General features: G+C 47.7%; 1 protein-coding gene across 15 annotated transcripts in view; it reads right to left on the bottom strand.

The window, feature by feature from the left end:
* DOCK7 (dedicator of cytokinesis 7) overlaps positions 1 to 13,238 on the bottom strand; it is a 109,233-nt gene extending 95,995 nt beyond the window's left edge. For 7 of the 15 annotated variants that reach the window (XM_054073348.1, XM_054073356.1, XM_054073351.1 and 4 more), the window contains exons 1-2: positions 12,969 to 13,136; positions 3,057 to 3,162 (exon numbers count right to left, since the gene is read on the bottom strand). In XM_054073348.1, the coding sequence (XP_053929323.1) occupies positions 3,057 to 3,162; positions 12,969 to 13,006 (144 nt within the window). In that variant the 5' untranslated portion in view covers positions 13,007 to 13,136. Of the gene's footprint in view, positions 1 to 3,056; positions 3,163 to 12,968 lie in introns of all 15 variants that reach the window. The other 8 variants (XM_054073344.1, XM_054073345.1, XM_054073347.1 and 5 more) reach the window with 4 other exon arrangements.
* Between the last annotated feature and the right edge of the window lie 1,559 nt (positions 13,239 to 14,797).

Genomic DNA, 14,797 nt, shown 5'->3' with positions numbered 1-14,797 from the left:
AATCTTTGATAATCCACAATGCACCTTCATCCAAGTAAAACCACTGCAGGAATGGGAAGAGAGGAATCAGGACTCTGCCTGTGTAGTGTGCAACACTAAGCAGAAATGACCAGTGCAAGAGAGGCAAGCAGGCAAGAGTTAAACACCATACTACGAGGCGCTGCTCAACAGAAAAAATAAACTTGGATAGAAAAGAAAGCAGTTAGTCACCAGAGATCATAATAGCCCATATATACGGGTTCCTCAAATAAACAGAGCAAATACCCCATCCTGCAAAATGCTGGGAATTCTTTGAAAGGAAGTGTGAATTCTCTGTATTCAGTGCACTCACTGATTTGAGTTTGGTGAGAGCTGGAGAAGTCCAGGCTCTCACAAGGGAATAATGAACTTTTTGATGCATCAAAGATGCATATAGCACATGGCTTACAATCCAGAACACAAACAGCAAGGTGCAAATGCACACTCGATTTACAAGTGGATTTTAGAGAGACTTGCAAAAGTAACTTCAAAAAACACCACCTCCTTCAGCTAACTCTTTCTCAGCAACAAGCTGTCAGTGCCTTCTCTTCTGGATTTCAAAAATAAAAGCTCAGTGCTGCAAAGACTTCATCCTGCAAGGAGTCCCAACTCAGCACGCTAAGCTATACAGGAAAAGCCTCTGAAGGCTTTGAACCTGTATTTGTGGTTTGAGGAATGTGCAATTAAAATCATCTGCTCCTAAAGTGGCAGAAGGGTGGAGCACGACAATAATAAACTGCAAGCTTACGTACAGTCATTTGAAAGCAGTGCCTTCTCCACAGCTCCACCAGATACTAAATTAGAAACAGTTCTGGCAGCATTTTTTCTAATGCTCACAAAGCAAAAGGAAGGAGACTTGTTCAAATTCAGCTGAGAGGTTTTAGCATTTATCCCAGCATCAACCACACACGACCCTATTTAGTATGAAAAGTCCCTGTCCTGGCTTCAGTCAGTGAGAAACAAAAGGTCCAACCAAGCACAGCACCAAGAGCCCTTCATTTACTAAAGCACGTTTCCCCATAAAAATGTCTATGTTGGACTTCATGTGATGACTCTCAAAATTACCATAAGTAGCTGGCAACTGCCAACGGAATCAGTGGGACCTTATCTGGATCATGACTATCTATGGAAGTGCTCTACATGATAAAGCAAGATACACTGGATAGGACAGACCACATCTGCATTAACATTAAAAGCCCTCCAGTTCTGTGCTGCACACTCCATAGTGCAACTTGCTGCACTATGGAAATACATGAAAATCAATCATACGATATTATTAATATCCATTCATTTTAGCATGAATCTCCTATTCGCATACCTACTCCGGGCTTCCAAACCAGTATGGCTACACAAAACTGCCATGCAGATTCAGGGCCTTCCATTTCTTTGCTCTAAGACTGCAATGACAGATAAACTTCTGAACTTCTCCAGAGCAAACAGCTATTTCACCTTCACAGCAGTAATGCCTTCTCTCTGCATAATGTTTGTTATCCAGCCAGAATAGGCAGGCATAGCAGATTCTGACGGACGCCTAAGGGAGAAAAATTAACCCAAAATTCAGTACAAGTGAACCTCTGCGCTATTACGCAGCCTCAGGATACAGGCTCATGACTTAACTAAATATACCATTCCTACAGATTCTCTCTTACAAACCATCACTCCATGTTAATCATGCTTCTGAAGAGCATCTCTGCTCAGCACATAATTTAATATGACAAACTATGAGCTAATCACATCAACTATCGCACAACACAGTTTGACAGGAAAGGCTCTAAGTCTCCCTTCCAGTCAGCATGACCTTTTCCAGGATTTTTATAGATTCTTGCATACATTTACTAGAAAACACCCCAGCAACAGGAAAGACCCAACAACTGAAGACAGAGCTGACAATACTGTGACCAACATATGCATTAAGAATCACATCTGCAAACTGACAGTACTGAAGCTTTTGAGTATGCACACTTGAATGATGGCAGAATGACGAAATCTCATAAATGAGTAGAAAAAGCCAAAGAGACAATTCAGATCAACAGGAGGTGATACAAGGAAAAACAGGTATCAAAAATACGGCCAGCTGAGGAGCAACTTGGAGAGGTACACAGAACAGTTCTCACTTTATGAAAGCAATGGAGAGTAGAGAGGCCATTCACCCAACTTGTTCCAAGATGAAACCACATGTGAGACAAGTGTGGCACAGAAGCTCGTGGGATGGACATCCAAAGGGTCCTTCAAAAGTAAGCGTCTATTCCTCAGCTACTCATTGCTGCAGGAAATTAGGTTCAGTGACCCTGAGCGCTGTAGCCAGTGTATGCAGCTAACAGCAGGGATCCCTCCCTATTACCTAATACGGGATTATGCAAAAGGCCATACAGAACTGCCAAGTCAGGGTTTTGCATTACCATTCCCCACCTCTACAGAGATCGCTGTGATAAAGCATTAGCCCTGGACACACCGCTCTCATTAACCCCCCCCTCCTTTGTGCTCATTCACTATTAAGACTCGGCGCACAGCTGACAAATTCAGCCTTCAGGTCTCTTTCTACTCACACAGCTGACACAGAGGGAAATGACAGGAATTCCAGCCCTCTTCTATCCCCAGTGACTCTGACACAGCCGGATCTCCTTAAAGATGAACTTTCAGCCTGTAGCGAAGTAATTCTTCTAAGCTAGGGGTCAACTTATTCTTGGAGCTACATGAAGTGCACAAGCTTGCAAATTGCTCTTCATGGAGAGAGCCACACATGCACATGGAATTTAATGCCCAGGCTGTTCTGGGATAAAACAACTAACATCTGGTCAAGAGAGCCTTGTGTCCTATGAAGATTCCACAGAAATACAAATTCCCAACCATGCCAAATGATCTGCAAGACAGAGACCTCCAAAACTAGCAAGTTTGCATGGAATTATTTTCCTCAGTGTTATCAGTGCTGCTTAGGTCAACAACCCGTCAGCATGGGAACAAGAACTGCAATTTCTTTCCAAATGGCAATCAAAATAACTATGCACACCTTCACTCTTCATGATCCAAGTATTACTTACAGTTGTATGATGAGAGACGCTGCCTCCGATATTGAGGTTTTTGAGAAGCTGAGGAGACCCTCCATACTGTCCTGAGATCTGCTTCCTGACTTCAGCAGCTACAGTTCTGGAATGAGACAGGGGTAAATTTATCTCTGTACAAGAATTACAATGAAGATGTTATAACAAACACACTTTACATTACTGTTGGAATGAAACCAAATACTTAGCGTGGTGGTTGGGACAAGCATGTTACCAGACGGTGAGAACAGACCTTCTATATTAAACTCCCAGAGAATCACTAAATTCTCGCATGGCTGCATACACACGTTCTCAAAAGCAATTACATTTTTTTTCTCCTTTTGTGAACTGCTCTTTTCTGCACATCTGTGGCAATAAAATGCTCGTGACAGTGAGCACAAGCAAACTTGTTCCCGGCAGGCACTTTTCAGCTCTTACCAAGGAAAGCTTTCCTCTAGTGTTCTCCGCACCTCTCAACAATTCCAAGCCTGGTCATGCATCTGCTCTTGTGCTCTGCTCTCTCATTTTCATCCTTTCCCTATTTTGGGTTTTTAGAGTCACAGAGATGAGAGTCAGCAGCCACCTTCCACCCTGCAGCCAGCTCCTTTGACCCCCAGCTCAGGGGCAGAAAAGCATCCCCACTCAGGGTGGGTTGAAATGTCCAGGAAATGACACATGGCAAACAATCAACCAAGTTAGAAAAACACTGCTTCCACTTTCCTGGCAGAAAGGTTGCAGTGGGACTATGATGACTAGCACGATATACCAGCTAGCAGGGCACAATGCCTAACGGTCTCTGCCAGAGAGAAATCCCACTACCAGGCAACTTTTCTTACCAGGAAGGGAAAGCACAGATCGGTTCTCCTATGCCTAGAGGGTAAAATCCACACTGTGCCCCTCTGGGGTTTCCCTTTGTCCCCAATAAGTCACACTGTCACCAGTAAGCCTGAAAACACAACAGTTTGGTCAAGCCACCAAGGGAACACTTCAGCAAAGGGACAGCACATCAGAGGGTGAACTGCCAATAGTCAGACTGTTTTAACAGTCACTGGTGAAGCCCTCACACAACCACCCTCAGCACTTCATCTTGGAACCTGGCAGAAAGCTGCAGCTCACCTCAGCAGCAGAACTGGGATAGACAAGTTTTCAAGTACGGAGGAAATGTTTTGTTTCACAAGCAAACCCAAAGCCCAGATTCTTCCTACAAAAAGACATTTTGCTGAAAAGCTGCTGACTAGCCCTTGTCAGGACCTTCTGTAGGATCTCACCAACATGAGAGTGCTCTTCTCCAGGAGTCAATACCCAGTTTGTCAGTAACAAACTCAACCCCAAATGCCATTAACCGCATGCAGCGCTGCGGTCTGTCTCCCTGAAAAAAAGTCCCAGCTCCAAAGAGACAACCAATGCATAACATAGATGAAGAGGCTGCAAGGACATAAGACTGGCCAGGGTGATCTCTTCCTGCTGTATCAGCTATCTTTGCAGGAACAGCATCATTGCTAACAGACTCACTCATGATCTCACTCTGGGGAACACGTGGTGTACCAGCACAGTGTGCAAGCTGCTAAAACCCTGTCAAGTAAAGATGGTTAAACCTCCCCCAAGCAAAACCCAGACATCAGGGGGCATTTCAAGCCTTGGGACTGCTGCAGCAGTGAATGCTGGTGGGCAAGCATGGGGGTAGGTGGAGGCAACTGATGTCAATGGAAGAGAGGGGAACTGTAAAAGGGAACTATCTGGGACAACGGAGCCTACCATGGAGAGCAGATGTTTCCTCAGGACAGAGGATGGGAGTAACATTAGCCAGAGGAAGCATTATTTTGTCTTTTAAAAAAGCAGACTGCACAAGGGAAAAAAAAAAAGGGGTTATGTATTCTAACTGCAAGAAGCCATTTGCTTCATGTTTGCCTTTATCCACAGTAGACTATGTTTTCACTTCTGGAGGGTGGCTTCTGAAAGCAGACCAAACAGTTCCTCCTGGGGACAGAAACTTTCAGGCTGTCCTCAGGAGAACTATCTTCCCTGCTCCCACCATGCGCATACATACAGACACGCTCGCATGAGAACAAACCACACATGCTGCAAGCATTTATAGGAAATTTTTTAATGTATTAAGATGGCTGCTTGGCATGGAAAACACTACGCATCTGTGGCTGACGAGATTTAGAAGCTTGTCGCTGGGTTGCAGACAATCTCTGCTTTAAACCCGATCTCTTACTTGGTGCTTCTTTTGTGCAATTCCAGAGAATACAGAGAAGAGAGCCCTTCACTCCATGGCTGGAAGGAAAAGTCAGAACCCACATTTCACCATGCAGTACAACACAGAATAAGCTAAAAACCTTTCCCCATTTTCAGGAGACATACATTGTTTCCAGATGGAAAGTATAGCCAGAGGAGGAAACCTGCCCTCAGTTGTGAAACCACAGCCCATGCCCACCATTGTTACTCAGTGCTGCTCCTCCTGTGTGCTCCAGAGGGGTTCTCAGTCCTTCCATCTTCTGTGCTTTAGGCTCAGCTGGGCAGCTTTGCAGTGGCAAAGCAGAGACAAGCTTGGCTGCAACTATAGTGTTGCTTAGGGGCACTATGAACTTGCACAGAGGCTATTGCACTGCCTGACATCATCCCAGCTGAAAAGGTCACTCGACGCAATAAGGAAATAAACATAGTAAAACAAATGGATAGCACTGATCTGACTATGTACTGTACATCGATGGCTGTTCCATGTTGCTACCCCATTAATAATGTCACTGTATATTAAGTATTCCCCTAAAGTATAATCAAAGTCAGAACTAACAACTTCCAATTGATTTGACCAAGACATCAGCAGTACTTTCTTAATAGGTCCTACCTCTCTAGCTTTCACAGTTACCAATCAAACCTTGAAATTTCTGAGCAGAGTCTGCAGGCCTTGACAGTACTTACTCCAAGCCTGCAGTCTAATCTACAGCTCTTGTTGGCCACCTTTCTGTATCACTGCACTCACAAATGTATCAAACATCACTTCCCCTACTGGAAAGCACCACACTTCCGACATTTAGAAGCCACCTTCTAAGCAACCTAATCATCAAGTGTATTTATGGATAATATACACTCACTTGGTTTTGTGCCAACATCATCAGTTAGGTTGATAGCTCTCCTCCCACTCCCCACAGGTATTCACAATAATTTGTCGTATCCCCTCCCAGCATTCCTTCTGCAAGGCCAAGCAAGGTCACATCCTGCAACAGGCTTTCTGCTCCTCTCCTCAACATGGCTCTTCTCCATTTGTTCCAGTTGGCAGTCATGCCTTTTAACACACAACATCTCATCCTGATCACTCACCCCAGACAAGGCCTGACCAGGGCTTTGTAGAAGCAAATGAGTGTTTTCCTGTTGAGAAAATACCCCAGCTGACTGCTTTTAGGACTGCTTTCTCACTGCCTCACCACAGAGGTTCAGTTTCCCTAAAACTGGTAACACATTTTCCTTCCCCTCCTCCATTTCCAAAAGCTGTTTGTCCATGACAAATGCTATCTATTTATGATCAGTAAGTTCATGTCATATTATAACCATGGATAATATTTCTAACAAGAAGCTATGTTTCCTAAACAAATTTAGGTTAAAAGTATACTACACAAAGCCTGATGAGAAAAAAGAAATAAATCTCAAAATGAAAATAAAAAAAAAATCCATTTGACAGAAGAGCGATTAAAGCTCTTGACAATTAAAAGGATAAATAAAAAACTGCTTCTGTAATTACTATCTTACATTCAAGATGCAACCTGAGATTCTTACACAAATGTTTTAGTTAATTACAGTCCACAGCCTCATGAAAGTCTATGTTTAAAGTACATCTTCCCCAGCCACTTCCTTTCTGACCTCCCCACTGGTTAATTATTGTGTGTGCATGTGGGTCACAAGGAAAAAAATAAAGACAAAGGAAAGGAAAAAAAGTCCCCTTGGAACTGGCTTCTAAAGCTAAACAAGACTGGTCATTCTCAAAGTACTCTGAGCTGTACATCGCTAAACGAAGCCATTTGTTTGCACTTCCATGTTTCTTTACTCCACACAAAAATAATTTCTGATTCTGCCACCTACCCAGCCAAAACCAAAAATCGTTCCTTTTTTTTTTTAGCTTAAGAACCATACTGGAAGCATCAGTTCTTCTTTCGCCTTTCCAGGAGAAGGCTCACCAAGACCTGTCCAGCTACACCGAGCAGGGTTAAGAAATCTTCTCTCTCACAGAAGAGGTGGGTCAGGAGACAGTCGACCAGACCCTCTGCCACAGGGATGTGAGGAATTCTCTCTTTTCCATAGCCCTCACCATTTCAAAAGTGCAATGAAAATTGTTTCTCTCCATCCCACTAATTACAGAACTGTTACTCCTGCCTGTTCAACATCTCGCGTGTCATCTGCAGTGACTCTACATTCAGCGAGCCTTTGCCTCTTGAGAAAGAAAGCCTGGTACAGTGAGGCATCTGTGCCAATCCATAGCAAAGCTGCTTGTTCTCCCTCAGCAGCAAAAAAACCCTCTATTTATGTAGCTTACTTTTAAAGTGAAAGCATCCCCACTTTGCCCAGCCAGCTCACTTGTGCACAACTCTGCACGTGGCTGGAGGCATCTATCTTACTTCAGTCACTACACTTGGGTTTGAATTCCCGAAGCCAAATGGCACTGGCCAGTTGCATCCATCTTGCCACAGCAGTTGAGATGACCTGTCTCTCTATCCCTACATGCTCTGCCTGGGCTCCATCCTGGAGTGAACCATGGAGAGAGTCACCAGGTTTGTGACGTGGTGGATGAGGGAATCTGCTGGAAGGAGTGTTCTGTCCATGAGCTACCCTGCCAGTTCAGCTGTGCCCTGGATCGGCCTTCCTCTGAAACCCAAGACTGTCTTTCTTTCAGAGTGAACTCCTTCCCCTTGCAGTGAAAGCAGTTTGATTTGCAACTCAAAGCTGAGGAAATACCCATCCTGGTCCTGACTGCTGCAAGGCAAGCATGGGTACTTAACACAGAAGATGAACAGCAACATGTTCCCTTTTTTCTTACCATTGATTAAAACAGAAAGCACCACACAACGCTGCCAGTAGTGGTCTTCTGATAATATTTGATTATTAAGGCTGAAAGCATCATCTCTAGACTGCAGCAAAGGGAATAAGCTCCCAGGATACCTTACTGTGAAAATCATCACAGGATGGGATTCTTCAGGACAGATCAAAGTCACATCTCACATTGAAAGAAAAAAACCAACTGCCAAACAAGGAAGCCTTGTACTAAGCAGCAGCCCCAGAGATGAACTGTTCTCACTGCCTTCTTGCTTGCTTTAAGTGGTCAGAGGTTTTCCTAGGCTTCCCAGAGTGCTGTCGGCTTCCACTGAAGAAATCTACAATGGCTGAACAGCGACAGACAACGTGACTTTTGGAGAATGGGAAAAAGCTGCTCTGAAGTTTCCATTAAAAATATTTCCAATTATCTGTGACAGTGTTTTGACAATGCAAACTGCATCTGGATGAGGGAAGTGAATAAACTGCAATGAATATTCTGCTATGACCACTTCTAGCCCAATTTGGTGGTCATAGAAGCCAGTGACAGCTTTGCTATCAGTTTCAGTGGGCGCACGTTTCACACCATCCCCATTTACCCTGAAGCAGGGCAAAGGCAGCTGTCAGCCTCCCTGACACATCCTTCAAGCAATGTAAAAGGGCTATAAATGAACACAAGTGTAAACTGAGTCTTCCCAAGTCACCTTTTACAGCACTCCATGAGAAATAAGATGCTAGTTCTGAATGCAGTAAACAGAAGTGTTTTCCCCTGAATTCAATTCCATCCATAAAGAAAACAAGCTGCGATTACTCCACAAACCTGTCTATATACAACATAAGAGCTCTGGATGATAGGGAGTTTTCAAACAGTTGAATGTCTGAGAGCAGAGTCAGTCCCTTTCAGCCAGGGCTCTGCTGAAGACCTCCAGCCCCAGACAGCAGCACCTCATGGCATCAGGAGGTTCCAGTTCACATGGAAGCACCTTGGAAGGGGCTGGACCCACAAGGGTGAAAAGAATTTTCTCCAGACTGCATCAAGAGCTGAGGACAGGAAAACCAAAAATTCTCAGCAAGAGAATAAAGATCAGTGGTAAAAAAAAAAAATTAAAAAAAAAAAATCACACTCTGGACTTTGCATGAGGCTGAAATGCGAGCAAAACAGAGGTATGTTAGTCCACATCAGAAGGATCCTCTTTAACTGTGGAAGCAGTAAAGCAAGAGCAAAACTCTTTCAAAGGAAAGGCACTTTCAAAATGGTGCTGCTCCGACCAAAACAACAGTTCTGGATTCCCTAGATAACCTAATTTCAAGATGGTCCAAGAGCGACGACAAGGCACTGAGACACAGGCTCACGTGAAAGGCTACGCGAGTTTGCCTGAATTGTGTGTGCTGCACAATGCTTAAAGGGTGATTTTTTTATTTTTCTGTATTTGAACCCAAAAAACTACATGCTTTTTCCCCTCCCTGCCCCTGGAAAGACTGCAGTGCTGGGACACAACACGCTTCGATTACTGGGACATTCAGGAACTCAGAACTGACATTTTTGATCATGGGGCTTCCACATCCCATCTCCCTGCCAAGAGGCTCCATACCCAGAAAGTGTGCTGGGATAATGCAGTTGGGAATCTGAAGTGCACACAGGTGAACAGGGTGAGTGCCAATTGGGGACAGTTCAGCACAACCCCAGAAGGGACAGACACCACTTTTGGCTTGGTCAGAACTGAACACAGCCCTGCTGAAGTGACCATGCAGCTCAGCTGGTTCCTCGAGAATAATGTATTGACTTGTTGGGTTTTGTTGAGTGAACTTTCCCTCTGCCAGTGTGAGTCCTGCTTTCTGCTAACTCTCCTCAAGTGCCCAAACACTATATAAGCGGAACAGGAGCACTAAACAAAAGTTACCTCTGTTCTTACACCAAGATGGAAACCCTCGTGCACATGTAGCTACAAAAGTCTTATGATGCTGCAGAAAGACATGTTCCAACATAGTTTAATAAAAAAATGTATTACCATTATATTGCCAATTAAAAATTAACAGTTTCAGGCAAGATTTTGGGTATTATTAACCCACTATAGTAAGTTTAACTCGGGAGTTTCTTCTGATAGAGCCAGGAAGAATTAGTAAGTATGCGTGATGGCCAAAGTTCAGCCTAAAAATCCCTTCTGGTTTAAAGGCATCCAACAAAAACAGCTCATGACCTAATCATAAAGATACTTTGTAACAGACAGTCGTAAAAAGATATTTTGAAACTGCTGTAGCACTCATCAATAGCTGCTCTCCCAGTATTTAAAGAACAGCAAATGGCAGCAATGAACAGACGCTGCACAGTCCTTCTGTTCTGTACATACCCCTGAGGTACACTGCACCGCCTGAAGAAAGCACAAGCAGCAAATCAGGGCTGTGCTCTTCCTAAGAAACAGAACAGCCAATCTCGCATCTCTTTTTCTATCACTACTGTAACAACCAGCTTAGAAGCTTGCACCTGTTTGGCAGGTAGGCCTTAAAGTAATTTACATTCATGGATCTGAATTGCATCCCATTTGAATTATACGCTATCAGGCAAACCAAGAGCAGCACGGCTGTTTCCTGTGAATAAGACAAATGCTAAATCTACCTCGATGAGTAAGCCAAACAGGAGGGCTGAGTGTGAAAGTGTGATTGATCTATTCTTTTTCAAACAATGGAACTGCGGAGGACTTCCAGCAGTCACCAACACAGCTCTTGGGACTTCCGAGGATTTCTGCCCAAGCCTCCCATCCTCTGAAAAAGTAAGATTCACAGCAGCACATTCTGTGTCAGCAGGAGAAGGGCTACAGCTCACCCTGGGCACCTCTGGGTACACCACATTCTGCCCAGAAGGTTTTGCCTTGACATGCACTGGATGTGCAGCCCACAAACCAGGAACTTCAGACTTCTCAGAAGACAATGCTACAATGTGGGAAATCCCAGAGAGCAATAACATACTCTTATAAATAAGCGTGAAAGAAAGAGTGGGAGATGCAACAGCCCTGCTGCAGGAGGAACTGACTTCATTGCAGGCCACCTGGGTCCTTCTGCAGGCACAGCCTGTGTGAACAGTGAACTCCACAAAGTAATCTGACCCGTGGAAAAGATGGCCTCTGCCTGCACACACACACACAGCCTGCTGCTGCTGGGTTGGTTTGGAAAGACAACGAGTGGGTTAGATCCAAAAGTAGAGTAAGGTGGCATGTCTGTGCTCAATGCTGTGGCCTGATAAGCTCACTACACTGAGCCGGTGCCTAGCATGGGCAGAAAAAGGAGCACCCACAGTGGTCACCCCAGGCCCATTCAGTTTAACTTCCTGCCAGGGCTGCAGGACTCCTGTGCTCTTACTCCTAGCTCTTGTCTTGCACGTGACTGTTTCTATGACTACAATCAAGAACCAGGAAAAATGGTCTGGCAGCAAATCCAGCTCTCTCTCTCCATTCCTGAAACCTTGATCTGTCACATTAACCCCTGGCTGGTTAAAAGCTCAAAGAGAACCATGAGAGAGCAACGTTTTCACCCCATTTTCAGCTCCTGACTGGGGTGGGATTGATGCTACTTCTCTACTACCTAGCCTTTTCCTTTGAACTCCATGACCCTTCTCCACCACAGCTTCTGTAACAGCAACTATTTGTACCTACAGTTTTCTCACTCGAGGACATGAAAATAATACTTTCCACAGCCTCCTGAACAGCAGCAGCGAAACTGATGGTTTCCACTCCACAGTTTAAGTCACAGATAGGAGAGGTGGTTCCATGGGCACCACGTGATACCATGGGCACCACGGCCATGTGGTCAGACCCGCAAACACAACTATTGTGGTCCCTGCCTGGAACCACACACCTGACTTGGAATACAGATCTGCAGGAACCTGGTATTAACAGGTTATTTCTTATGAATATTCCTCAAACCCAAACAAAACTTTGAAAGTACAAGGATGTTTAACACTACCAGTTTCAATCAGGTTCACGGGTCCAAGGAACGTGCTAACATTAGCCAGCTGCCCACCGCCCACTAAGGGAAGGGCAGGATTCTGCCCATTTTCCCAGCAGCAAGGAAGCGAGCAGGCGCTTTGGGGTTCCCAGGGACTAGTTGCAGCGCCCGGGCAGGCTCCAGCCCCGGTGTTCCCGGCCGCGGGCACAGGAGGGAAGGCGAGCTCGGGACCGGGAGAAAGGCCAGGGACCGGGGGCAGGGGACGGCGTAGGGGGACAGGGAGAAGAGACAGGAGGGTAGGGACTGGGGGCAGGGGGCAGGGACCGGGAGAAGGGGCAGGGACCGGGGGCAGGAGGCAGGAACAGGGAGAAGGGGCAGGAGGGCAGGGACTGGGAGAAGAGGACAGGGGGGCAGGAGCCGAGAGAAGGGACAGGGAGGCAGGAGCCGGGGGCAGAAGGGCAGGGACCGGGGGCAGGAGGGTAGGGACCGGGAGAAGGGGACAGGGGGGCAGGGACGGGGAGAAAGGACACGGAGGCAGGGGGGCAGGAGCCGAGAGAAGGGACAGGGAGGCAGGAGAGCAGGGACTAGGGACAGGGCCCGGGAGAAGGGGCAGGGCCCGGGTGAATCTGCAGCCCCTTTCGGGCAGCAGCGCCCCGGCCGCGCTGCGGGCTGAGCCGCCCATTGTGCGGGGCGGGGGGCCGCACAACGCGCCCGGCTGGCCTTTGTTCACAGGGAGCCGAATTCAACAGCGCTTTTCCTCCTTTTCTTTCCCTCCCCGCCTTCCCCAAGGAAGCGGCTCGGGCACGGCCGCCCCCTCCCCGCCTTTGTTGTGGCCGGGGCCTGGCGGGGGTTGCAGTGCCGGGCGCGATCGCCCCCAGGGGCGCGGCGGCCTCCCCCCCTCCTGCCGCCCCGCTCCGCCCGGGCCCGGCAGCGCCCGGGCGGCCGCGGTACCTGCTGATCTTCTGTGCGAAGGCGCGGCGCTCGGCCATGGCTCCGCGCTGCCGCTGCTCGGAGCCGCGGGGCCGGGCGCCGAAACGCTCCGCAGAGCCGGGCGCCGTAATGCTCCGCGGAGGCGCGCACCCGGCCCAGCTCCCCCGCCTCCCCGCGGCGCCGGCCGCGCCCCCCGCCCCCGCGCCGCGCAGGGGCCGCGCCTGGCAGAATTACGGCGCGGCGGGCGGCGATCCGCGCTCGGGCGGGAGGGGGGCGTGAGTCTCGCCGCTGGGCGCCCTCGGGTCCGCTCTGTTCCTACTGAAACCCGGAGCAGGCTGGGGTGGCTCCTTGCCACAGTGAGGTGGGCAGGGAGAACGGCTCTCCCGGCTCACACCGCCCACCATCTCAGCCCGGGCGGTGCGGGCAAGAGGCCTCGGCTCGGACCCGCTGCCGGGGTCGAATCCCTGCCAGCCCTTGGCAGCGCCTGGTGGGGCTGCCCACGGCTCCCGGGATCCCCGTGGCTCCCAGATGCCCACGGACGGAACCTTGGCTACTGGTACCCCAACCCAGCCCAGCACCGAAGGACAGAGCAACTGCCACACTCCTTGTCGCCATCCGGGCCAGCAGGGACAGGACTAGGCTCTTCGTCTGTCGTTCCCAGTGTGGTACCAACTTGGTTGATGAGACGCTCGATGTGAGGCGGCAGTGTGTGCTCGCAGCCCAGAAGGCCAACTGTGTCCTGGGCTGCATCAAAAGCAGCGTCCTGCATCAAAAGGCCAGCAGGGCGAGGGAAGTGATTCTGCCCCTCTATTCCTCTCTTGTGAGACCTCATCTGGAGTATTGTGTCGAGTTCTGGAATCCTCAACATAAGAAGGATACGGAACTGTTGGAACAGGTCCAGAGGAGGGCTACAAGGATGATCAGAAGGCTGGAGCACCTTCCGTACGAGGACAGGCTGAGAGAGTTGGGGTTGTTTGGCTTGGAGAAGGCTCTGAGGAGATCTTATAGCGACCCTGAAAGGGGCCTACAGGAAAGCTGGAGAGGGGCTATTTATAAGGGCTTGTGGTGACAGGATGAGGTTTCCCAGGGAAGTTGTGGATGCCCCATCCCTGGACGTGTTCAAGGCCAGGTTGGATGGGGCCTTGGGCAGCCTGATCTAGTGGGATGTCCCTGCCCATGATAGGGGAGTTGGAACTAGATGATCTTTAAGGTCCCTTCCAACCCAAATGATTCTATGATTCTCCTTCAGAAGGTCTAGAAAGACTCCCTGTTTGCAATTTAGAAGATGGCTGGAGCAGTGTGACAACCATCTTCCCATCCACACAGGTCATTACCACCAGTCTCTCCATGAACGTGTTCCATTTGAGGTGGTCATCCTAACAGGAAGAAGAGGCAGAGGGTAGGGAGTTTAAAAACCACTATTTTGGCACTTCGATAAAAGACTGAGCCTAGGACACACTAGCAGACAATTCAAAGTCAATGTTACATGACATATGCTATGTATTAACCTAAACCAGAGAACTATTAATAGTAATCAGGAAGTGTCCAAAAGTAGTGAGTGTTAATTCATCCGATCCCATCTGTTTGCATTGTGTGAATGTTTCCAGCACATTGCAACTGCAATCTGAGCGCACCAATTTTTCTACTAGCAGAAGCCTCTGATATCCAGCTGCATATAATTATTCTGCTTTTCTGTTTGTATGTGTTTACACCAGAAATGTCCGGCCCCAAAATCTGCAAATATACACATATGTGAGTAATCCCACTGTAATTCAACAGACTCTGTGCATATATAAAGTGAATCTCATGTGGGTAAGATTGTGGCCCACTACAGAAACATGCTGTCGTGC

Source organism: Cuculus canorus, chromosome 8 (genome assembly GCF_017976375.1).
Source record: "Cuculus canorus isolate bCucCan1 chromosome 8, bCucCan1.pri, whole genome shotgun sequence".
Classification (NCBI taxonomy): Eukaryota; Metazoa; Chordata; class Aves; order Cuculiformes; family Cuculidae; genus Cuculus; species Cuculus canorus.
This window is presented reverse-complemented; position numbering and strand designations above follow the sequence as displayed.